The sequence below is a fragment of the Schistocerca americana genome, chromosome 5 (assembly GCF_021461395.2).
Source record: "Schistocerca americana isolate TAMUIC-IGC-003095 chromosome 5, iqSchAmer2.1, whole genome shotgun sequence".
Taxonomy (NCBI): Eukaryota; Metazoa; Arthropoda; class Insecta; order Orthoptera; family Acrididae; genus Schistocerca; species Schistocerca americana.
In genome coordinates, this window is record NC_060123.1 from 417123547 (window position 1) to 417149532 (window position 25986).

The 25986-nt window shown below is 43.5% G+C and overlaps 1 protein-coding gene and 1 non-coding gene across 3 annotated transcripts in view; both read left to right on the forward strand.

Annotated features, from left to right (window-relative positions):
- Window positions 1-25986, forward strand: part of LOC124615707 (lysosomal acid glucosylceramidase-like) — a 121798-nt gene that overhangs the window by 34504 nt on the left and 61308 nt on the right. Inside the window, exons 1-2 of one of the 2 annotated variants that reach the window (XM_047143750.1) lie at window positions 25715-25827; window positions 25929-25983. In XM_047143750.1, the coding sequence (XP_046999706.1) occupies window positions 25747-25827; window positions 25929-25983 (136 nt within the window). In that variant the 5' untranslated portion in view covers window positions 25715-25746. Of the gene's footprint in view, window positions 1-25714; window positions 25828-25928; window positions 25984-25986 lie in introns of those variants that run through there. The other variant, XM_047143751.1, reaches the window with a different exon arrangement.
- On the forward strand, window positions 7234-7308 carry Trnat-ugu. The gene has a single exon. It is a non-coding gene; the product is annotated as a tRNA-Thr (tRNA).

Below are 25986 nucleotides of genomic sequence, written 5' to 3' on the forward strand. Positions count from 1 at the left end.
ACACCATGATGGCTTTTATTGTAACTTTCTTCTCTGCGAATACCCTACATCTTTTATGTTCAAATGTGTGTGAATTCCTAAGGGACCAAACTGCTGAGGTCATCGGTCCCTAGGCTTACATACTACTTAAACTAACTTACGCTAAGAACAACACAACCCTCATGCCCTAGGGAGAACTCGAACGTCCGACGGGAGGGGCCGCACAATCTGTCACATGGCGCTTCAAACCGCACAGCCACTCCTACATCTTTTATTCAGTAATTAAATTCCTCTCCTGAAAACATGTTCAAAAAAGTAGCACAGTGTAGTACCTTTTGCGTAATAATGGCGTTATTAAAAGCGTAACACAGAATTGACTTTGACCCCTATAATAGCACACAGCGCCGGTGCCCGTGTGTGGCGTAGCTCGTCCATTTGTTCAAGTTGACAGTAAACAAATGGAAACAAAAGGAGGATGTACACCGGCCATTGAGTTCCAGTTGAAGGTTTTGTGTGAGTACAATGTGCACTAACGAAGAGAAGGTAGAAATGCTACTCATCTATGGTGAATATAAGTTAGCAGAACAGTAACTGTAATAACTTTTTTTATCTGCAATATGGGTACATGTAGTGCAGTAGGCCTACCGTAGTAATTTTAAACGATATGTAGTTTACAGTAAAGGCATTCCTTGATTAAAAACTGCGTGATTATTTTTATTGTATTATGACTGAAAGTAGGTGTTGTGCTACTCAGGGAGAGGAACTCTATAGACACAGAGAGCGACATCCTGACAAGAACCCACCTTCCAGACGGATGCTTTCTCGTCTTGTTGTGACGATTCAGAAGACGGAAAGTGTCAAGCCAAGGGAACGCGAGCAGCAATCGTCGTCACATACGGAGCCCTCGAAATTGCTGTTCTCGTTCCTGTTAATAAGGAATCCATACGTGAGCACACCACAGCTTGAACAGAAGATTGGTATTCCTAAAACCAGTGTACATCGCTTTATAACTCGTCACCATCCTTATCAAGTACACTTGGACAACATTAGAGAATCGTGTACAGTTCTGACAGTGGGCACAGCAGAAATCCTTGCTATCCAGAACTTCTTTTCCGATTTTCTTTTTACCGATGAGTGTTCCTTCTCGAAGATAGGGCAAATAATCACATAGAAAACATCCGTTATTGATCCAGCGGAAACCAGCGATGGCCACCACAGGTGGAATGTCAGTGTCATTCAAGAGTTAATTTCTGGTAAATAAATAAACACCTTCTGGATCACAATTTTTATTTGCCGACAATTGGTTTCAGTCAATATTGCAGACCATCTCCTGGTCTAGCGCCCCAAAGCCCAAAGGGCAAAGGGAGCGATGAACGTCGCAGTCTGGTCCCTTTAATCCCCCAAACCAACCAACCAACCCAAAGTGCAGTTTGTCAACGTTGTCAAAAGACTTTTTTTTTTTTTTTGGTAAGTTCCTCTGGGACCAAACTGCTGAGGTCATTGGTCCCTAGGCTTACACCCTACTTAATCTAACCGAAACTAACTTACGCTAAAGACAACACACACACACACACACACACACCCATGCCCTAGGGAGGACTCGAACCTCCGACAGGGGCAGTCACGCGAACTGTGGCAAGGCGCCCCTGACCGCGCGGCTACGCGTCGGTGCTGTCTGAAGCTAACTCACTGTTTCACACAATGTTGACAAACTGCGCTTTGCGGCGTCAGACCTGAAGATGATCTGCAAAGCAGATGAAATCGGTTGTCGGCAAATAAAAGTTGTGATCCACACAATGTTTGTTTATTTACTATAACACACAGGGGTCACGGTTCCTAAGACATGGCGTCTGTTAATGTCTGGTGTCAGATGCTTCGTACTGCAATTGTAGGCCCTTACTTCATCAGTGGTAATCTAAATAGCAGGTTATATGTCAACTTTCTCACGCGAATTCTTCCGCGTCTTTTGGACGAAGTGCTGCTAAGAATCAGAATGCTAATGTGGTACCAACACGGCGTCCAGCGCATAACGCTTTGTTTGCGCGTCGTTTCTGAACTGAAGGTATCCTCGCAGACGGATTGATCATGTAGGAACAGCGGATTGACCTGACTTAACTCTTCCGAACTTTTTGTTTGTTTGGGTATATACAAAAGACGTTATCTATCGCGATATTCCAATCCAGAGAATATTGCTTGTAGCTCAATTCATGAGGAAACAGTGGAAACAACGATGAATTTTTGATCAGCGGCCGGCCGCTGTGGCCGAGCGGTTCTAGGTGCTTCAGTCTGTAACCGCGCTGCTGCTACGGTCGCAGGTTCGAATCCTGCCTCGGGCATGAATGTGTGTGATTCCCTTAGGTTAGTTACGTTTAAGTAGTTCTAAGTCTAGGGGACTGATGACCGCAGAAGTTAAGTTCCATAGTGCTCAGAGCCATTTGAACCATTTTTCATCAGTGCGCGGACTAATGTCACCACTTTGAGCACCTTTGGATGTTCTACTGTTGATTACAGTAACACAAAATGATATTGAAGAGTCGTCCTGTTTCTTATTAAGATGACTGTTGCGTTTACGTGAATACGTGACACATTTTCAAACAGTTCTTGAGGAGAAGATACACATTTCTGAATAAAAAATATGAGGTGCTATTTAAAAAAGTACTGTTGTTCATTTCGTCGTAACGAACAAAGATAAAAGAAATGCAATCATCCACATTAATGTTCCTTCGGTAGCTAAACATCATTTGCTTGATACATTTATTATTTTTCTTATGGAAAAAGTTATTTTGTGTGTTCAACATATACGGGAAATCTGCTTAATCACCTACATGCTAAGGAATAGAGTGTTAATGTATTACGAGAAAATCCTAAAATATCGTCTCATCGTCAACGACGTGAAGATACTGCAGCACCATGCATTTACAGGCAGTACATACCTCGAAAATATGAACAAGAAATTGAGAACTAAGAATAATATGTAAAACTTATGAGTAGCAGCAGGGAACAACATGCTGATATCTTAATATCGCGTTGTCACTTTGTTGATGATTTTGCGGTTACGTCTGTGTACAACTCTCCAAACACATTTCGCCCCTATTTATTTTAAAAGCAATTTCAGTGGCCTGAAATACAATAACGCGACAAAAGTTATGAGTTAGCGATATGCATATATACTGATGGCGCTCGTATAAAGGGTATAAAAGGGCGGTGCATTGGCGGACCTGTCGTTTGTACTCAGGTGTTCGTTGTAACAAGATTTCCGACGTGACTATGGCCGCACGACGGGAATAACAGACTTTGAACGCGGGATGGTAGCTGGAGCTAGACACAGAGGACACTCCATTTCGCAAATCGTTAGGGAATTCAATATTTCGAGATACTCAATATCAAGAGTGTGGCGAGAATACCATATTTCAGGTATTACCTCCCACCACAGACAACGCAGTGGCCGACGCCTTCACTTGACGACCGATAGCAGCGGCATTTACGTAGTTGTCAGTGCTATCAGACAAGCAACAGGTGTGAAATGACTGCAGGAATCAGTGTAGGAGGTGCCGCGGACGCATCTGTTAAGACAGTGCGGCGAAATTTGGCGATAATGGGCTGTGGCAGCAGACGACGGACGCGAGTACCTTTGCTAACAGCAAACATCGCCTGCAGCGCCTCTCCTGGGCTCGTGACCATATCGGTTGGACCATAGTCGACTGGAAATCCGTGTCCTGCTCAGACGAGTCCCGACCGCAGTTGGTAAGAGCCGATGGCAGGCCTCGAGTGTGGCGCAGACCCGATGAAACCATAGACACAAGTTGTCAACAAGGCACTGTGCAGCTGGTGGTGGCTCCATCAAAGTGTGGGTTGAATTTACATGGAGTGAGCTGGGTCCTCTGTTGCGACTGAACCGATCATTGACTGGAAGTAGTTATGTTTGGCTGCTTGGAGACTATCTGCAGCAAAAACCGATGGAATTTATGTGGATGACAACTCGCCATATCACTGGGCCACAATTGTTCGCCATTGGTTTGAAGAACATTCTGAACAATTCGGGCGAATGATCTGGCCACACAGATCGTCCGACATATCCCATGGAATGTTTATGGGACATAATCAAGAGGTCAATTCGTGCACAAAATCCTGCACCGGCAACAATTTCGTAATTATGGATGGCTCAGTATTTCTGCAGGTGATTACCGACGACTTGTCGAGTCAATGGCACGTTGAGCTGCTGTAGTATGCCCGGCAAAAGACGTTCCGAAACGTTGCTAAGAGTTTCCCACTTCTTTTGTCACCTGAGTGTCTATACATAATTTTACATACAGCATGGCCTATTTAAGGGTTTTCTGTATTGTAACTGCATTCAGTCCTGGTACTTTCAGTGTATAAACCGTTGTCAACATTCGATGAGCACTGTGTATACCCAACAAAGCGGACCGTAACCCGACCACAGGGAGAACTAACCTGGCCATATGTCTGTTCATAAGTAGAGCCAAGCTCCAGCTCAAAGTAATGCACGATGTTACTTCGCAGTGCAAGCATGGGAAGCGATCACGTAAAAGGCTATTGTGCGCAGATATGGCAGTTTGTTGTTATCGCTAATACGCTAATAAATTCATTGGTGATGAGAAAGAGAAAGAAATGACGCTGCCGACGGGAAAGGTGATGGGACGCTCAAACAAATCGTTTAAGTGGAGTAATAGGTCTGTCAAATTTTGAGTTCTGTCTCAGAAAAATTGATGGAGTTTTAATCACTTAAGCATGCCTCCTTCGAGATTAATTTTAGCCTGCCCCGATTTCCGAGTGGAGCTTCCGCCATCATGTTGAAAAACCCTCGGTATTTTCGCGCTTTTTTCCGATTTTCTTCCTGTTTCTCAGAAACTAAGTTTTTAATTAAAAAGTAAATCCGCATATAAACATAAAATCCTGTATTAATTAAGTTCTAACACGCTTCAAACGTGGAAAAGGGGCTGACTCTCTATTCAAGGAAGATAATCTTCCTAACATTTACTGAAAAATCCACTTTGTCTCCACAATATATACATATAATATCTATGAAACGACCACATTTCAAGCAAACTTTTTTTGGCTCAGGCCTGTATAGCTTCATATTAGGTTTTCAGAAAGCCCAGAAAATAATTTAAATCCAAATTTTATATACCTGTGTACTTTTGAGTTGAAACCTTCGTTTCTGAGAAATTGGTGGCAAAATGTGAAAATTTCGATTTTTTTTTCAAAATTACGGTGGAAGATATACTCGAAAAACAGGCCAAAACGAGATGAATCATAAATGAGGTATTTTTGAGTGATTGCAGCAGTTTCCAGAGCAACACAATTTTTTTAAATCTAATTTGTAAGTCGATAGTATGCAAATTATAGTAGGAATGGGGTGTGATTCAGACATCTGGAAGCAATGTGCACATAATTAATAAGACATCGATTGTAAACAACGCTAAGAGTTGGTCTATGAGACTTAGCTACTGCAAGCTACTGCATGCTTGGGCGTCCGCAGAAGTTTTACAAGAGCAGGCAAAATTCAAATTTACCGGTTTTGAAATAACTGATTTCGTGATTTTGAAAACGTGTCGTGTCCCGAGAACTAAGTTTGACAATAATTACACAACACTTTTGCATCTCAAAATATTGATACACTGTATACCCGCTTAGTATTTATGAGGTAGATTAGTTTGGTACAAAATGGCAAGTATATTTCAACAGTATGTGCAAGGTATATCTTTTTATGTTTCTAATGTAAATATGGATGCCACCTTTTTGATTCAACGAACTGATATTACATCATCATATGATTAAATCCAGCGTATCCAATGAGTTGTGAAATAAAGATAGAACATATTGACAAAAATTATTTATTCATGCTTCCATAATAAGAAGTTGAAACTGAAAATCTGAAACAGGAAAAAAAGTCAGAGTGGCTGAAAAAATCCTGCTGCAAGTCATCAATAATGACACATTAATTCTCCTCAAAATGAAGAAACAATAATTTACCTTAAGAAAGGCTTCTTCATGTTTGATACTATGCATAATACTTTGTTTGCTTTTAAAAGTGCACCTTTGTTCACGTTAATTTATATATTGCAGTACTTTCGTGATTTCTATATCTTAGTGTTGATTGGCACGACCGAAGCTGAACATTTTTTTTGTATTGGTTAAGTAAAGTGTAGGCCTGGGCCACTAAACAATTAAATTAATGTGAGAAACCTCCCAGAAGCATAATTTTACGGTTGGAATCAAAATTTGGCAGCCTAGAACTGCATCAGGGTAATCCTCGTCTCTCGAGTTTTCGCGTTATTATGAAGCATGCCAATTGAAATGCAGACTCCTTAGCTCTGTGACTGCATGTGGCGCCGTGTTGCGCCCTTAGACTTTGAGAAGTGGTAGCCCTGGGGAACACATTTTTTACTTCTTCGTCCTCGAACCTTCAGACTGTTTTCCTTCTCTTCTAGCGCTGAGAATAGTATTATCTTTTTTCGATTGATATGCTTGGGATTATGAATAGATGTGCACATCTACAACCACAGCGTCGCTGTGTTATTCCGAGCACATTACAATAGCTCTGACTTTTAAAACTGAATACAGAATCAGCAAGACACTACGAGATTTTTTTCCCACAGTCAAATGGTCAACTACGCTTGTGTTTCCGTTGTGCATCAAGAGGAGGAGGCCACGTTATGGGGTGAGTCGGGTGACCCGCACGTATACTGCTGCCCTGTTTGTTTGTTACTAATGGGCGACGCAATACGAGCGCAAGAGTTTTAAACTGGCTATTTTCTACGGCTGCGTAAGGGTTGAACGCGGAACCGAAAGAGAATAATTGAAGGCATTACTTCGGCATGACACTGTAGACTTATATGGATATTGATGACCTGCAGCCGTCTAGAACGAAATTAGAATTATATATTAATACCTTCAGCTGCTGACGGGCGTTGATATATATCAACGGGGACAGGTGAAAATGTGTGCCCCGACCGGGACTCGAACTCGGGATCTCCTGCTTACATGACATGTCCGAAAGAACAGACACCATATCCATATAAGTATATAGTTCTGGCAATACCGGCCATGACCTTCCTCTTCTGTGCAGATGCACACATATTTACCCGAACTCTTACGGGACTTGGTAAGTATGTCTTCGTTGAGTAATGAGTGTGTTGGGTAGGGACACTACGAATGTAATGTGTGGACATATAAGGTGGGTCTCGCGGGAAGCGTGCGCGAGATAGTCCCTGCAGTCGCACTATACTCTGTGCCCTCGGTGGCTCAGATGGATAGATCGTCTGCCATGTAAGCAGGAGATCCCGGGTTCGAGTCCCGGTCGGGGCACACATTTTCACCTGCCCCCGCCGATATATATCAACACCCGTCAGCAGCTGAAAGTATTAATTATAATTATAATTTCATAATGTAGAGGTTCGAATCCATCTTGACTGCAGATCAGCGCTGAAACCGCAGTCGCACCAAGGAAACGGTATTATTTGTCATGAACAGCGACAGCAAAGAAAACCGAAGACATACATTGAGGTGACAAAACTCATGGGATAGCGATACGAACTTATACAGATGTCGGTAGCATCGGGTACAAAGCTGGAACTGTCATTTGTATTTACATGATTCATGTGAAAAGGTGTCCGACGTGATTATGGCCGCGCGACGGGAATTAACTGACCTAGTACTTGGGATGGAAGTTGGATATAAACGCTTGGGGCATTCCATTTCGGAAATTGTTAGGGAATTCAATATTTTGAGATCCACAGGGTGAAGAGTGCACCGAAAATACCAGATTTCAAGCATTACTTCTCATCACAGACAGCGCAGTGGTCGACGTCGTCCACTTAGAGCAGCGGCCCTTGTGTAGAGCTGTCATGCTAACAAACAAGCAAAAGTGCTGGAAATAACCGCAGAAATCAATGTGGGAGGCGCGACGAGCGTATAGTTTAGGACAGTGCGGCGAAGTTTGGCGTTAATGGGCTATGGCAGCTGACAACCGACGCGAGTACCTTTCCTAACAGCACAACGTCGCCTGCAGCGCCTCTCCTGAGCTCGTGAACATATCGACTGGGCCATAGGCGACTGGAAAACAGTGGCCTGGTCAGGTGACTCCCAATTTCAATTGGTAAAAGCTGATGGTAGAGTTCGAGGATGGAGCAGGTCCTACAAAGCCATGGAACCAAGTTGTCAACAAGGCACTGTGCAAGCTGGTGGTGGCTCCATCATGGTGTGGGCTGTGTTTACATGGAATGGGCTGGGTCATCTGGCCCAACTGAATCGATGGTTGACTGGAAATGGTTATGTTCTGCTATTTACAGACCATCTGCAGCCATTTATGGACTTCATGTTCCCAAACAACGATGAAGTTTTTATGTGTGACAATGCGCCACATCACAGGGCCACATTTGTTCAGGATTTGTTTGAAGAACTTTCTGGACAGTCCGAGAGAATAATTTGGCCGCCTAGATCGCCTGACATGAGCCCCATCGAACATTTATCGAACATAATCGAGAGATCAGTTTATGCGGAAAAATACTGCACTGGTAACATTTTTGAAGTTACGAACGGTTATAGAGGCAGAATGGATCAGTATTTCTGCAGGGGACTTTCAACGGCTTCTTGCGTCCATGCCACGTCGAGCTGGTGAACTATGGCCGCCAAAATGAAGTCCGACACGATATTACGAGACATCCCATGACTTTGGCACTTCAGTGTATAGTGATTGCTAACGCTACAATGTCTCTCGTCGCTGTCGGCAATGTTAAATGTACAATTTAGTGGCGTCGCAGACAATGATTGCTGAAATACGAGCTAATTCTATAATGAATAAAAAGTTTGTATTCGGAGTCCACGAGGGGCAAGTGCCTCCTCTTTCCCCAAATAGAGAAATGGCAGCCTACTTGTACTTTCAGATTTGCTCTAATGGCAGCTTTGTCAAGAAGTGTACATGCGAACACTTATAACTGCCAAAAACAAGGCTGACAGTAGTAACAATAAGTGAAGTGTTCGTGCCAGGATAATACCCTTCAGGAACTGAGAGCTCTGAGGCTGATGCGCATAACTACGACTTAGATGAAGATCTTGAATGCGTTCCTGATCACAAACGTTCAAAAGTTGTTAACCATGTGAATATTTTTTAAGCAAGTAAACAAACAATGTTAACTTGTCTCCCTTATCGTAGTTTACGTGAATTTACGCAACAGGGTGATGGCAGAAATGTAAAGGGCCATCTTTAATATTGTTTATGTGCTGTAATAAGTTATTTGGTGGAACTAACTTAATATTTTGCTGGCATGTAGAGTTATATTTTGCTGGCATGTAGAGTAATTTTTGAGGCTGTTATACTTTTTTATTATAAAAATTGTTCATTTAAGACTTAGTATAAAAAACAAACAACTCAGAAATTTTAAATTTGTATTTTTGAGAGGTTTCGCAGTAATGTTTCGTTAATTCTTGCAAGTAAACAGTGGTAAGTCAACGCTAACTCATGTTAAGTGCACTCAGTTCAGAAGTACACAATGTGAAGTACCTATTGACGAATTTTTAATAATATAATTTTCGGTAAAATTAACATTTTTTAAAATATGTTGTTACTCTAAATAAACTTCAAAACAATGACTTATCGGAATAAAATCATCATATTGCATTTAATTGAAATGTCTTATTTATAATATTTTATTGTAACCTTACTGCGACATTTCTCAAAACGACCAGCTTCTTCCTTTCCATTGCTTACAGCCGATGTCTTCATAGCCCAGTGGCGATACATATAAATGTGTTATGGGGCAGCAATTTCTGCGTTGTTGTGAACAGTACAAAGAAAACTGAAAAATACGCAGCTTCTGTTGCACAGAACGGGACTTCCAGGGTGGTAAGGGCACTCTGAGTAAAGTTATTCTGTCTGTGGTCTGTGGTATTTGGTGTCAGAATAAATTATTCAAATGGCTCTGAGCACTATGGGACTTAACATCTGTGGTCATCAGTCCCCTAGAACTTAGAACTACTTAAACCTAACTAACCTAAGGACGTCACACACATCCATACCCGAGGCAGGATTCGAACCTGCGACCGGGTGTCAGAATATATGAGTCGTCACATGCGTGCTACATTAAATTTTTGCGGAAACATTAAGCATCGGAATGAACGTAGACAGTAATTTAAACTGACATCATCATCATCATCATCATCATTTAAGACTGATTATGCCTTTCAGCGTTCAGTCTGGAGCATAGCCCCCTTATAAAATTCCTCCATGATCCCCTATTCAGTGCTAACATTGGTGCCTCTTCTGATGTTAAACCTATTACTTCAAAATCATTCTTAACCGAAACCAGGTACCTTCTCCTTGGTCTGCCTCGACTCCTCCTACCCTCTACTGCTGAACCCATGAGTCTCTTGGGTAACCTTGCTTCTCCCATGCGCGTAACATGACCCCACCATCTAAGCCTGTTCGCCCTGACTGCTACATCTATAGAGTTCATTCCCAGTTTTTCTTTGATTTCCTCATTGTGGACACCCTCCTGCCATTGTTCCCATCTACTAGCACCTGCAATCATCCTAGCTACTTTCATATCCGTAACCTCAACCTTGTTGATAAGGTAACCTGAATCCACCCAGCTTTCGCTCCCATACAACAAAGTTGGTCGAAAGATTGAACGGTACACAGATAACTTAGTCTTGGTACTGACTTCCTTCTTGCAGAAGAGAGTAGATCGTAGCTGAGCGCTCACTGCATTAGCTTTGCTACACCTCGCTTCCAGTTCTTTCACTATATTACCATCCTGTGAGAATATGCATCCTAAGTACTTGAAACCGTCCACCTGTTCTAACTTTGTTCCTCCTATTTGGCACTCAATCCGTTTATATTTCTTTCCCGCTAACATTACTTTCGTTTTGGAGATGCTAATCTTCATACCATAGTCCTTACATTTCTGATCTAGCTCTGAAATATTACTTTGCAAACTTTCAATCAAATCTGCCATCACAACTAAGTCATCCGCATATGCAAGACTGCTTATTTTGTGTTCACATATCTTAATCTCACCCAGCCAGTCTATTGTTTTCAACATATGATCCATAAATAATATGAACAACAGTGGAGACAGGTTGCAGCCTTGTCTTACCCCTGAAACTACTCTGAACCATGAACTCAATTTACCGTCAACTCTAACTGCTGCCTGACTATCCATGTAAAGACCTTTAATTGCTTGCAAAAGTTTGCCTCCTATTCCATAATCTCGTAGAACAGACAATAACTTCCTCCTAGGAACCCGGTCATATGCCTTTTCTAGATCTATAAAGCATAGATACAATTCCCTGTTCCACTCATAAAACTTCTCCATTATTTGCCGCAAGCTAAAGATCTGGTCCTGACAACCTCTAAGAGGCCTAAACCCACGCTGATTTTCATCCAATTGGTCCTCAACTAATACTCGCACTTTCCTTTCAATAATACCTGAGAAGATTTTACCCACAACGCTGATCAAAGAGATACCTCTGTAATTGTTACAATCTTTTCTGTTTCCATGTTTAAAGATTGGTGCGATTACTGCTTTTGTCCAGTCTGATGGAACCTGTCCCGACTCCCAGGCCATTTCAATTATCCTGTGTAGCCATTTAAGACCTGACATTCCACTGTATTAGATGAGTTCCGACTTAATTTCATCCGCCCCAGCTGCTTTATTGCACTGCAATCTATTGACCATATTCTCCACTTCCTCAAATGTGATCCTATTTCCATCATCATTCCTATCCCATTCTACCTCGAAATCTGAAACATTACTGATCGTATTTTCACCTTAACTGAGCAACTCTTCAAAATATTCCCTCCATTTGCCCAAGGCATCCACAGGATTCACCAGCAGTTTACCTGACCTGTCCAAAATACTTGTCATTTCCGACAAAACATGGTTTTAGGTACACTAAATGATAATCAGTTGTATACGGACACCATCGTGTACTGTCGAACCCGCTAGTAGAAAAGGAGGTGGGAAGTTCTGAGCTATCAGTAGAGAAGCAAAAAAAAACAGAATAGATCGTTCAGGAGAGCACAGTGCATTCGAATGTGGACTTGTCATTAGATCTCATCTGAGTTACAGATGCACAGGGACATTTCAACCCTTCTAAAACTACACAAGTCGACTGTTGATGAGATGATTGTGAAATAGAAACGCAAGGGAACATTCACAGCAACTCCACGACCAAGCAGACCTCATATACTGACGGACAGGGAGTGTCGAACTTTGAGGAGGTTGGTTAAAAAAAGTCACATGAAATCAGCGGAAACAACCAGATAGGTAGAGAGCAGGTAAGTGGTAAGGTCCCAGAAACTATTTTGACCCTAGCGTTAGCACAAGGTTTTATTAGCTTGGTCTTCGATCTAAGATAACAAACATACAACTTCTTGAAAAACATATGTACACATTGAATCATGAAAGATCAGTTACTCCATTCGAGTTAAACAACGTCTGTAAGATTAATAAAAAGTATAATCATCTTTACAAACTCGTTTAAATAAACAACTTTTACTCCAGAATATTAACGAGATAGTTCTGGTCAACTGGCCTGTACACAACCAACCCACTGGAGCCTTGGAATAGTAACAATAATTAACAGATAACACTGAACTGTAACAGAGAGAAAGAAAATGAGCGTTTAGAACGTTGAAACCCCAGTTTAAACAAGTGATAAAATCTAATTACCAAAACACAAGAGGTACCAATTATATATCTTAAAACATTTATACACAAACGAGTTACGGTTAAGAGCTCCAGAAACTATGTTCTGTATTAGAACTCCCGAAATTGTTATATAACTTACGAAAAACAAGCTTATTATAAAATGTCCCCAGATGAGGCAATACGAAGGGCATTCGATAAGTAATGCAGCACAGTTTATTCAAGTTTCCAATACACCATGTGATTCCCCACTCTTTTGGCTACAAAAAGCTATTTTTCAACATAATCTCCGTTCAATACTACGGCCCTACGCCACCTTACTGGGAGGGCCTGTATGCTTGCATGCTACCTCTCAACTGGTCAACGCTGGAGCCAACGTTTTGCTGCATCAGTAACATTCCCGTCATCCAGGCGCTGCATCGTTAACTGAGTCAAACAGTTGGAAGTCGGAAGGTGCGAGACCGGGGCTGTAGAGTAGGTAAGGAAGAACAGTGCAATAAAGTTTTGTGAGCTCCTCCCGGGTGCGCAGAGCTGTGTGATGCCTTCCGTTGTCAACAAGAAGACCGTTTGCATTTTGTGCTTCTTGAGAATAGCACAGTACACTTCAGAGGTGATCGTTGCGCCAACATCAAACCGAATAACCCCTTCAGATTTCCAGAAGACCGTCGCCATGTCTTTACCAGTTGAGGGTGCGGCTTTGAACTTTTTTTTTCGGAGGAGAGGTGGATTGGCGCCAAGCATGGATTACCGTTTTGTTTCCGGTTCGAAGTGATGAAACCATACTTCATCGCCTATGGCGATCTTCGACAAAAAATGGTCACGATCAGCCTCGTCGCTCATTACGGCCTTATGTTAAGCGGCAAGGAACCCAACGAACACCTAACTTGTGAATGAGATGTAGGGAAGCAGCCTACTCACGCCATATAGAATTCATATGCTTTCCATTGTGTGCCAGCCTAGTCCGCTGTTACTAGCTATGACGTCACGAATGTTGCGCAATACCTTAAAAGTAAAGTAAATGGGGACTTAACTTCTAAGGTCATCAGTCCCCTAGAACTTAGAACTACTTAAACCTAACTAACCTAAGGACATCACACACACATCCATGCCCGAGGCAGGATTCGAACCTGCGACCGTAGCGGTCGCGCGGTACCAGACTGTAGCGCCTAGAACCGCTCGGCCACCACGGCCGGCCGTAAAGTAAATAATCTGGAAAGTTGATAGCATGTCAGGAGTGATGCTAAAACAATAATGTGTTAAGCTTCAGTTCAGTAACTATAACAGTTTTCGAAATTTGGGCGTTTTACGTAAAAATCATTGGCGCAACAGGAAGGATCTAGGAACTTCAAAATTTATATTCGGATTCCTTTTTCATTGTAATTTAATGGAAACAGCATGCTGGATCTCACAGAGTAATATTTTGGTTGAAATTCACGATTTTCTGCCCGCATCTCGTGGTCGTGCGGTAGCGTTCTCGCTTCCCACGCCCGGGTTCCCGGGTTCGATTCCCGGCGGGGTCAGGGATTTTCTCTGCCTCGTGATGGCTGGGTGTTGTGTGATGTCCTTAGGTTAGTTAGGTTTAAGTAGTTCTAAGTTCTAGGGGACTGATGACCTAAGATGTTAAGTCCCATAGTGCTCAGAGCCATTTTTTTTCACGATTTTCTGTTTTTGTGTCCTAAAAGTTCGGAAGCAAGATAGATTAAGTAAGTGATTCGATAAAGCGAGGATGTTTGGATTTAGTTAGAATGGAGATACGCTATAATAACAAAGATGTGAGAAGTTTCAAAAAGGTAGCTATAAAACTATAGCTCTAGCGTCTCTCCAAAGGGCAAGTTCAGAGCTCATCTATTGCGTGAAGTACAACTAAAACAATTCTCTCGCCAAAAGTATTTAACCTAGCCACATCAGAATTTTATTACAGATTCTCACTCACCTGTGTGCTGATTGCACAATTAAATCGAGAGCTTCATCGGTCTTCAGCGAGTGAAGGAATTATTTAGTAAATTGAAATGGTGTTTTGCTAAGCCAGCGGCTAGTCAGTGAGCCAAATGCTGTCGGTTGCGCCTTCGGCGGTCAGCACCGCGGCTATATAAATAAGAGCGTGTGCGCTGGAGTAAGGCCCCAGTTCTCTTCTAGATTCGTATCAGCGCGCACTCGGTGTGGGAAGCCGCGTCGCATTTGTGCAGTTGCCAGGAACAGCCTTGGATGTCATATTACGTAACTCGATATGTACTTAACAATGAGTTCGCATTGGGGTAAAGTGTTAATTGTGGAACGACCTCAGTGATTTAGCCTCAGTTTGCATATGTCATATTTTCACGTGTCGCTGCAGGGCAGGCTTTCTACCATTACTAGTGCGGCGTTTGATGAGTATTAACATCAAATTTTGGCAAGCATTCACTTTGAACATTTACATGGAAAACGATTATTGAACAGTTTCGTTATCTAGGGATAATAGGGTCCGCGCAATAGACTCTGAACAGCTCTGATAGTACAATAGCTGATATGTCTAATCATTTGTCCGGAATTTTACGCTTCATCATTTTCAGAATATAGTGAAAATTGTTATAGTAAACTGCATTTTCAATGAATCCCAGACGTCATCCTAAATCCTCAGAGTAATGAACTTCAATAATCGACATCTTCTATTCTCCATCAGAGTGGGCACAGTGACCTCTAATTACAGGCATCACGTTTTTGCTAGTCACTTTCTGGTTGTCAACATTGAAGTTAGAGAGCCCGTGTTGAGAACTGCAATACAAAGGAAAATTATAATACTATATTTTCCACCCGCCGCCTCACAGAGAGTGTGAGCACTACCATCAGAGCCGGCCGGTGTGACCGAGCGGTTCTAGGCGCTTCAGTCTAGAACCGCACAACCGCTACGGTCGCAGGTTCGAATCCTGCTTCGGGCATGGATGTGTGTGATGTCCTTAGGTTTGTTAGGTTTAAGTAGTTCTAAGTTCTAGGGGACTGATGACCTCAGATGTTAAGTCCCATAGTGCTCAGAGCCATTTGAACCATTTGAACCACTACCATCAGAGACTTCCAGCTGTGCAGCGAAGTGTTTGATTGTGATCCGTCGATCACCTCGAATGAGAGTGTCCGCACGTTCCAATGTTGCAAGTATGTGCGACCGTCCGGCGTGGGATCGGACAGGCTTGCGCGACCTTGTTGCGATGATGTCACACCCCTCGCCCGCCGTGATTTCCCTAAATCACTCCAGGCAGATGCCGGGATGGTTCCTCTGAAAGGGCACGGCCGACTTCCTTCCCTAATCCGATGAGACCGATGACCACGCTGTCTGGTCTCCTTCCCCAAACAACCAAACCAAACCAAACCAAACCAAACCAACCCTCGCCCGCCGACTCACCATGCTTTTGTTTTCTGCGGCTATGACTATCTGCGATGTACAGGTTTTCCGCCAAAAGAAACTCAAAGACAGCTCTCTGCTTGGTGCGCACCTCCATTAGAAAGACCATTTTGAAGGCTACGAATAACGTCGTCACATATAAGAACTTCATGAAAGTGTAGGGGCTGAAGCAGGAATATTCCGTGATGTCCCGCAACAATTTCCGCATTTTTTCAACCGAAATTGGCCGAGGAAAAAATGTATTGCATTACTTATTGAACGCCTCTCGTAATTTAAGAATACAGTACAACTGTTATCATTCGAAGCAGTGAAAGATAAAATCATCACTCACAACAAAATAAAAATGATAAACACGCAGGGGCGGTGGCAAGGGGGGGGGGGTCCATGGGGCTATAGCCCCCCCCCCCCACCAGTGGAGCACCATATTACGCTGGATAAAATGACTTCAGAAATCAGCGAACATATTACTTCAACAGATTCAATCATTTTTTATAATGATGTAGCAATATATGTAGCTCTGTATTTGAAACACATTTTAACAAAGAGCGAGCTTACTATCTAAACCAATACATACCATTTAACTTAAAATGGGCGTCTTAATATTTATTAATATACATTGGATGTATATTAATGTACCACATACAATAATCAAAAAAGCTAAATATGCTCTTGCAAACATCCATAAAGGAAGAGATATGGACATTGAAAGTATCATTGCCATATTCAGTAAAAAGAAACAGAGACGAATGAGCATGATAAAATGGGCAGAAGATGGAAATATCCAGAGAATTTTGTTACAGTATTTTTTTATATTCATGTCAAGTTCAAGTTTTTACAATCATGTCATCTTCTGTATCGATAAAATGAATGAAAACGTGTTTGTTGTAAGTTGATCTTTTTTATGGTTTATGTAATTTATAAAATTTTCCATATTAAAATAAGTTTTTCTTTTTACCCTGAACGTTAAGCAACACCAAATTTTACTAGTTTGTCGGTAGAGGACCCCCCCAACTCTCCTTTTGTTAAGCGATATTTCATTCCCCCCCCCCCCCCCCACACACACACACACATACACACTGCCCCCCCCCCCCCATGACCGACTTCTAGAATCGTGCCTGTAGACACGTACCTGAAATAGTAACTATGACAAGCAGCGATAAGTGAATGAATTTTCTAGTGAGATCCGCAGAAATAGTGTTAGCATAAAGCTCTCACCAAATAATCTTTTCCTCTGCGATCGAACTGGAGTAACGGTTTCATACCACTCGATGTGTGCCCAGAATTGATCCATTTACGCTGATGTTCTTGTTAGGGCGCTTCTCAAAGTTAACCGTCAGGCCTGGAGTGCAGGGACCGCCAGGAAGCCCACTCGGTCACAAAATGGACTCACGTGGCAGTGTAGCGCCTGTAGCCCATCACTGGTGCACACGTTCTATCTCCAGCACACAACTGACTCCGTGAACGTGACCGACTCGTTTAAGCTGGCGAAGCGCGGGCTCGCCCCTTGTGGACGCGGAAGGTAAACACGCTCGCGCAAATTAGGCAAAGACAGAGTAACAAATGATCGATCCTGCGCCTTACTCGGTTCAGAATCACTCGTGAGTTCCAAAGTGCTACCAGCAGTCCAGGCAGCACAATGACTGGGCATAGGGAGTTAAAAAGAATGGGCTACATTGGTCGAGCAGCTGCTCATAAGCCACACATTTCTGCAGTCAATGCTAAGAGACATTTGAGTTGGTGTAAACAACGACGTCACTGTATAGTGGATGACTGCAGTGCAAACAGTGAAGTGCGGAGTACGAGATGTTAAGGTATGTGGATGTTTTTCGTGGTTAGTGTGGGATCCCTTGTTGCGCGTAAGAAAATGCAAAATGTGGAAGGATATGAACACATTTTACAGCATTTTGTTTACTGGTTACAGTAGAGCAACAGTTCGGAGGTGATGCTTTTTTTGTATTAGAATGACGATGCAGCCTGACGGAAAGCAGCATCTTTGAGAAAATGGTTTGTGGACAGTTACATTCCTGAAATAGACAGGTTTGCCTAGAGTGCTGACTATTGGGTTCAAATGCAACGCCTTTGGGATAAGTTAGAACGTCGATCCCGCTCCAGACCTCAGCGTCCATCCATCTCTGGTTTCAGCTCTTGAGGAAGAAAGGTCTGCCATTCCTCGTGTCTCCAGCAGAGTTTAACCCGTCATAAACGCAATGGCTTGACACACCTCATAGTAACATCCACTAATTGATGTCTGGATATAGTAGATAGTGTACATAGACTGTGAAAGAATATTATCAAAATGTGCCAGGAGTATTGTCAAAAACAGTGACCGTCAAAGATTTATTGTTGTACTATGTGGCCCACTGGCGTGTATACGTGTGACGTGTTGTAGCGCTGCACTTGTAAGACATATGAATATTGCTAATTAACTTCTCTGTTTCTCTAGCGAAAACACTATGGTACTGACAGTCTGGTCAACCGACTAAAATAATAACACTTTTCCAACATGTTATCATATGCTGTATGTGCAGCGATGCCAAATGTTGAACAGATGTATATGAGATCTTTGGTCAGCGAATTTAGTCGAGTGAGTTAGTGAGTGAGTGAGGGATGTATGTGTGAGCAGTTTGCGTGTGTGTGTATGTGTGTGTGTGTGTGTGGTTTAATATTTATGTCTTGAGTCAGGCTCAACAGTGAGCTGTTGTTTTTATATAACTGGTCATGTATTATCTGTTTACTCTGTGCTTCTTCTTTTGAGTCAACAATGTTCTGACTGGTTTTATGCAGTCCACCATGAAGGCCTCTCTTGTACCAACGTCTTCATCTCAGAATAGCATTTGCAGCCAACGTCCTGAATTATTTGTTGGATATATTCCAAACTCTGTCTTCCCCTATAGTTTTACACTCTACTGCTCCCTTAAGTACCATGGAAGTTATTCCCTGATTTCTTAACACATTTCCTAACATCGTCCCTTCTTATTGTCAGTGTTCCCCTCATGATCCTTTTCTGCGAAGATCCTCATTTCTTATCTAATCAGTCCACCTTATTTTCGTCATCCTTCTATAGCACCACATCTCAAAACGCTTCGATCTCCTTTCTCCCATTTCTTCCACAGCCCATAATTCAATTAAAATACAAACACTTGTAATATGCTGCACTTCCTTCCGCTCTGATGACAGCGCTATATTTCGTTGCTTGGGCTGCACAGGATTTCTAAAACGATGGGCAGCCGTCCTGGTCAATCACAGCTCACTCAGCGACCACATACCGTGTAGATTGGTAGGAGCAGGGTCAAGGTGCGCTCGCGTCTCCGCCCCTGCCTTCCCGGCTGTACCCATTAGTTTTAAGGTCAGGTGACCTGGTCAGCCACACGAACACCCCCATGTACGTGGAATGTTCTTCAGGACGATATGACACAGTCCAGGAGCAGTGGAATGGTCCAGTCTCTTGCTGAAAGTAAAGGTTGCCTGTGAGGAACTGCACGCATCCTGTAGCCTCTGCCTGGAGATCACCGCAACAGGCGATCCCGATTGCAGCTTTACACACACTTAGCGCGAGCGTAACTGCAATAAAAGTGACATTTGTGACGGTAGAGGGAGTGGTGGCGCTGAGTTCGAGAGGTGTGCGTAACAACGTCCCACAAACAACCAATATTTATTAAACAAAACAAAAACCCAAGCTTTAAATGGAATACCCAGTCAAGAGGTGAGTCACAGAATTACAATTTTACATTGAGCGTACGCACTGAAGAGCCAAAGAAACTGGTAGACATGCCTGAAATCGTGTAGGGCCCCCACGAGCACGCAGAAGTGCCGCAACACGACGTGGTATGGACTCGACTAATGTCTGAAGTAGTGCTGGAGGGAACTGACACCATAAATTGTGCAGCGCTGTCCATAAATCCGCAAGAGTACGAGGGGGTGAAAATCTCTTCTGAACAGCACATTCAAGGCATCCCTGATATGCTCACTAATGTTCATGTCTGGGGAATTTGGTGGCCAGCGGAAGTGTTTAAACTCAGAATAGTGTTCCTGGAGCCACTCTGTAGCAATTCTGGGCGTGTGGGATCCTGCTGGAATTGCCCAAGTCCGTCGGAATGCGCAATGGACTTGAATGGATGCAGGTGATCAGACAGGATGTTTACCTACTTGTCACCTGTCAGGGTCGTAACTAGAAGTATCAGGGGTCCCATATCACTCCAACTGCCCACGCCCGACACCGTTACAGAGCCCCCACCAGCTTGAACAGTCCCCTGCTCACATGCAGGGTCCATGGATTCATTAGGTAGCCTCCATACCCATCCATCTGCTCGATGCAATTTAAAACGAGACTCGTCCGACCAGGCAACATGTTTCCAGTCATCAACAGTGCAATGTGTGGGTTGACGCGCCCAGGCGAGGGGTAAAGCTTTGTGTCGTGCAGTCATCAAGGGTACACGAGTGAGCCTTCTGCTCCTAAAAGCCCATATCGATGATGTTTCGTTGAATGGTTCGCACGCTGACACTTGTTGATGGCCCTGCATAGAAATCTAAAGCAATTTGCGGAAGGGTTGCTCTTCAGTCATGTTGAATGATTCTTTTCAGTCGTCGTTGCTCTCGTTCTTGCAGGATCTTTTTTCCGGCCGCAGAGATGTCGGAGACTTGATGTTTTATCGGATTCCTGATATTTACGGTACACTCATGAAATGGTCGTACGGGAAACTCCACACTTCATCGCTGCCTCGGAGATCCTTTGTCCCATCGCTCGTGCGGCGACTGTAATACCACGTTCAAACTCACTTAAATCTTGATAACCCGCCATTGTAGAAGCAGTAACAGATTTGACAACTGTGCCAGACACCTGTCGTCTTATATAGGCGTTGTCGACCACAGCGCCGTATTCTGCCTGTTTACATATCTCTGTATATGAATACGCACGCTTATACCAGTTTCTTTGGTGCTTCAGTGTACAATGACCCCCAAAATACACAGTCATTTAAAACGATACAAACAGCATCCCTTAGGAATATTATAACGACCTGATACCGTATTATGACCCGCCAAATAATGTAAACAATACAATTTCCCATTACTTAGAAAGTTGTGTAACCATTTCAAAACCTGTTAAATAAGTCAAAGCAAGAAACAAATTAAAGAAATGACCTGATGCCTCCACTCCCTTAAAACGATAATAGTACATAACACTCTCCCACAGTTTAAATATCACTAATCACTTCAAATCGCCCCCCACGTCAAATGTGAATGATCCTCAGTTTAAGAGTGGCCCAGCAAAATATACATCGATCAAACCGAATCTTAGAAGCAACTGTCACCGCTGAGTGTTCTTGAATTGCCGGCCGAAGTGGCCGTGCGGTTAAAGGCGCTGCACTCTGGAACCGCAAGACCGCTACGGTCGCAGGTTCGAATCCTGCCTCGGGCATGGATGTTTGTGATGTCCTTAGGTTAGTTAGGTTTAACTAGTTCTAAGTTCTAGGGGACTAATGACCTCAGCAGTTGAGTCCCATAGTGCTCAGAGCCATTGAACCATTTTTTTTTTGTTCTTGAATTAACGCAGAGTGGTATCGAGCAAACAACATGAGATAACACGAGTCTCTTAACGTCATCTAATGATAAACGGCCACAGTCCGTAATATACACATTCATCCTGTGTGAGTGAACTCCGGTGTCAGTAACGCAGTGAAGCTTGCTACTGTACAACTTTCCAGATAGCCAAACATTACGTGTAGACAAGAAAAACAGAAAGGCTCATGTCCCGACATCATATCCTATTTGCAGGATCCATTAACGAATCCCAGATCGCGTAGGGTCGTCAAATCTAGCAAGGGCGTTCAAATCTGCTCGCGCCCGTCAGAATATTACAAACACTGACGCTTCACTTTGCCTCTCGTCAGCCATAACTAATATGAACGTCCTGTAAGTCATCTATGTCGAATCTGCACTGAAGTTTGCATCAGAGCACCAAATGGTATGTCATCGCTACACGTAATATCTTTCATCACTTTCATGAACTTAGAACAGCAGTACATACACGCAGCAGCTAGCATTGTCAGTATGATGTTTGTGACAATCGGCGGCTCGACTGTAGAAATCAAGTATAAGCCTCCCAGACGAGAATGAAATAGTTTGTAAACCTTCCATCACCCACTTATCTGCTTCATAAAACATGCGAAATATAGCAAATTGTATGAACTCTATGCAGCATCTTAGAGGATCGAGCACTGTACTGGACAGTTACGAGCGAGTAGGCAGAAATGTTTGGCGAGCGAAATGTCAGGTTAACTGCTAGATTAGGGAAGGATTTGTATCGGTCATATTACAAATTCTTGAACACTCTTAGCAACATGTGGATGGGCTAAGCCCTTATACAATACACATGCCCGGATGGACTAATTTGAGAGTACTTCTTCACGATCTACAACTTGATTATTGTTGCTGCTGTTGTTGTCGCAACTGAGAGTAACCGCTGTTTGTAGCGGTTAGGATTCACATTTCTTTGCCTCACACCTAGATTTAGTTTTTCCGTGGTCTATGTAAATGGCTTCAAGCAATTTCTTGGATGATTCCTTTGAAATGAACAGGGCCAAATTCCTTCCCCACCTAGTCTGCTGCGAACTTATGTACCCCTCGAATGATCTGCCTTCTTTCCTCTAGAGCTTTACCTTGTTTATTAATTTTAGTTGCTTTTCTCCTCTTTTTATACCCAAATTCTTTGAATTTGTGAAATTAGTTTTGTTCAAAAATGGTTCTAATGGGTCTGAGCACTATGGGACTTAACTTCTGCGGTCATCAGTCCCCTAGAACTTAGAACTACTTAAACCTAACTAACCTAAGGACATCACACACATACATGCCCGAGGCAGGATTCGAACCTGCGACCTAAGCGGTCGCGCGGTTCCAGACTGTAGCGCCTAGAACCGCTCGGCCACTCCGGCCGGCAATTGGTTTTGTGCTTAATGAATTAAGTTCTTTTTAACTGAGTGTCCTGTTTTATTTTGCATCTTACTAGCCTGTGGTCGCTAGAGGTCTTGACCAGGTTTAAGACACACACATTCAGAAGGACCTTTTAAAATTTTTATTTATTAATTTATTGACAGCATATAGTCAAACTCTTTACACGTCCATTCTATGCCTGACTTCAAAAATGTGTTCATGGTGTAGCTACGTCTCCACTTTTACACATAAGTCACCAATTACTATCATTCACTATGAATTATTTTTATTTGCCAGTTCTCGTAACTCTCAATACATCTGGAGACATGGTTGTCCTTACTACATATATAATGTTTAATGTTTAAAAAGTCAATTTGTGATTTACTTGCACCATGGGGTACTGATTATTCGATCGCAAAACAGTTACTTTGTGCATGTTTCATTCCTGTACGCGATAGCTGATTATGTTGATTTTAAATCGTTACAATGATGTCAGACATTTTATTTTGGAATTCTGTCTGGTTGTCGGATCCGATAAAAAGAAAAATAAAAACAAACATTCGACATAATAGTTTTCTGGTAATGGCACCCCGTCATAATGTATAGAACCACTGCTGCTGGAGAAAAACCAACGTTTCGGCCACGGTTGCAGCGGCCTTCTTCTGAGTCTCAACAAGGCCGCTGCAACCGTGGCCGAAACGTTGGTTTTTCTCGAGCAGCAGTAGTTGTGTACATTATGACGCGGTGCCATACCTAGAAAACTACACTCCTGGAAATTGAAATAAGAACACCGTGAATTCATTGTCCCAGGAAGGGGAAACTTTATTGACACATTCCTGGGGTCAGATACATCACATGATCACACTGACAGAACCACAGGCACATAGACACAGGCAACAGAGCATGCACAATGTCGGCACTAGTACAGTGTACATCCACCTTTCGCAGCAATGCAGGCTGCTATTCTCCCATGGAGACGATCGTAGAGATGCTGGATGTAGTCCTGTGGAACGCCTTGCCATGCCATTTCCACCTGGCGCCTCAGTTGGACCAGCGTTCGTGCTGGACGTGCAGACCGCGTGAGACGACGCTTCATCCAGTCCCAAACATGCTCAATGGGGGACAGATCCGGAGATCTTGCTGGCCAGGGTAGTTGACGTACACCTTCTAGAGCACGTTGGGTGGCACGGGATACATGCGGACGTGCATTGTCCTGTTGGAACAGCAAGTTCCCTTGCCGGTCTAGGAATGGTGGAACGATGGGTTCGATGACGGTTTGGATGTACCGTGCACTATTCAGTGTCCCCTCGACGATCACCAGTGGTGTACGGCCAGTGTAGGAGATCGCTCCCCACACCATGATGCCGGGTGTTGGCCCTGTGTGCCTCGGTCGTATGCAGTCCTGATTGTGGCGCTCACCTGCACGGCGCCAAACACACATACGACCATCATTGGCACCAAGGCAGAAGCGACTCTCACCGCTGAAGACGACACGTCTCCATTCGTCCCTCCATTCACGCCTGTCGCGACACCACTGGAGGCGGGCTGCACGATGTTGGGGCGTGAGCGGAAGACGGCCTAACGGTGTGCGGGACCGTAGCCCAGCTTCATGGAGACGGTTGCGGATGGTCCTCGCCGATACCCCAGGAGCAACAGTGTCCCTAATTTGCTGGGAAGTGGCGGCGCGGTCCCCTACGGCACTGCGTAGGATCCTACGGTCTTGGCGTGCATCCGTGCGTCGCTGCGGTCCGGTCCCTGGTCGACGGGCACGTGCACCTTCCGCCGACCACTGGCGACAACATCGATGTACTGTGGAGACCTCACGCCCCACGTGTTGAGCAATTCGGCGGTACGTCCACCTGGCCTCCCGCATGCCCACTATACGCCCTCGCTCAAAGTCCGTCAACTGCACATACGGTTCACGTCCACGCTGTCGCGGCATGCTACCAGTGTTAAAGACTGCGATGGAGCTCCGTATGCCACGGCAAACTGGCTGACACTGACGGCGGCGGTGCACAAATGCTGCGCAGCTAGCACCATTCGACGGCCAACACCGCGGTTCCTGGTGTGTCCGCTGTGCCGTGCGTGTGATCATTGCTTGTACAGCCCTCTCGCAGTGTCCGGAGCAAGTATGGTGGGTCTGACACACCGGTGTCAATGTGTTCTTTTTTCCATTTCCAGGAGTGTATTATGTCAACTGACTGAACGCGGAATCCTACGCAATTATAGAAAACAAACATTTAAAAAATTGAAAAAAAACCCACCGTAAATCTAAGTCCAGGAAAAACAACATCAAAATTAAACACAGATTTCACAAATAACACTGTTGAAACCATTGGTTTATCATGACATTTGATTACAGTTGATCACAGAAGGAGACGTACGAAGCAATACTAGCTACAAATCTACCGCAGTGAGCTCATTTAGGTACAGAAAACAGGGAAACAAAGTAAATATAGACGGATAATGGAATAATTATTTTGCGATCTACACCACCACAATATGAGAACACCATGCTGCGTACAGAAAACCATTATCTCAGGGACAGGCAATCAGTAAATTACGTCATCTCCAAACAGAAATACAAGTGCTGCAAAATTGTTTACCTTGTTTGTTTGATCGTACTCATGCAAACGATAAAACTTTCATTATCTTATACAACAATCTGTTGCTTCTGATACAGCAACCTGACCTTGACAGTGCAGCTGGCGATTTGATAATTTGAGAGATTTCTAGGTTTGCAAGGTTTCTATAATACGGAGAATTCTGCGACTTCTTTATCTCGGGAACAAACACATGAAGTCTATACCAAGTACTTACTTACTGCACCTTGAAGGGCACTCGAAGGTTTTGCCGCGTGCCTCAACCGATAACAAGGTCAATTCAGGCGCTGTAGATTACGGACAAACTGAAGTGGTTTATATAGTCAAGACAATCGCAGGCGCCTCCAGTTGGCACTCATTTCTTGTCTGTTGCAGGTCATGGGGTTCGTCCGGATGTCAACCGGCCTGTGGCTTCTGATTTCACTTACGGGTA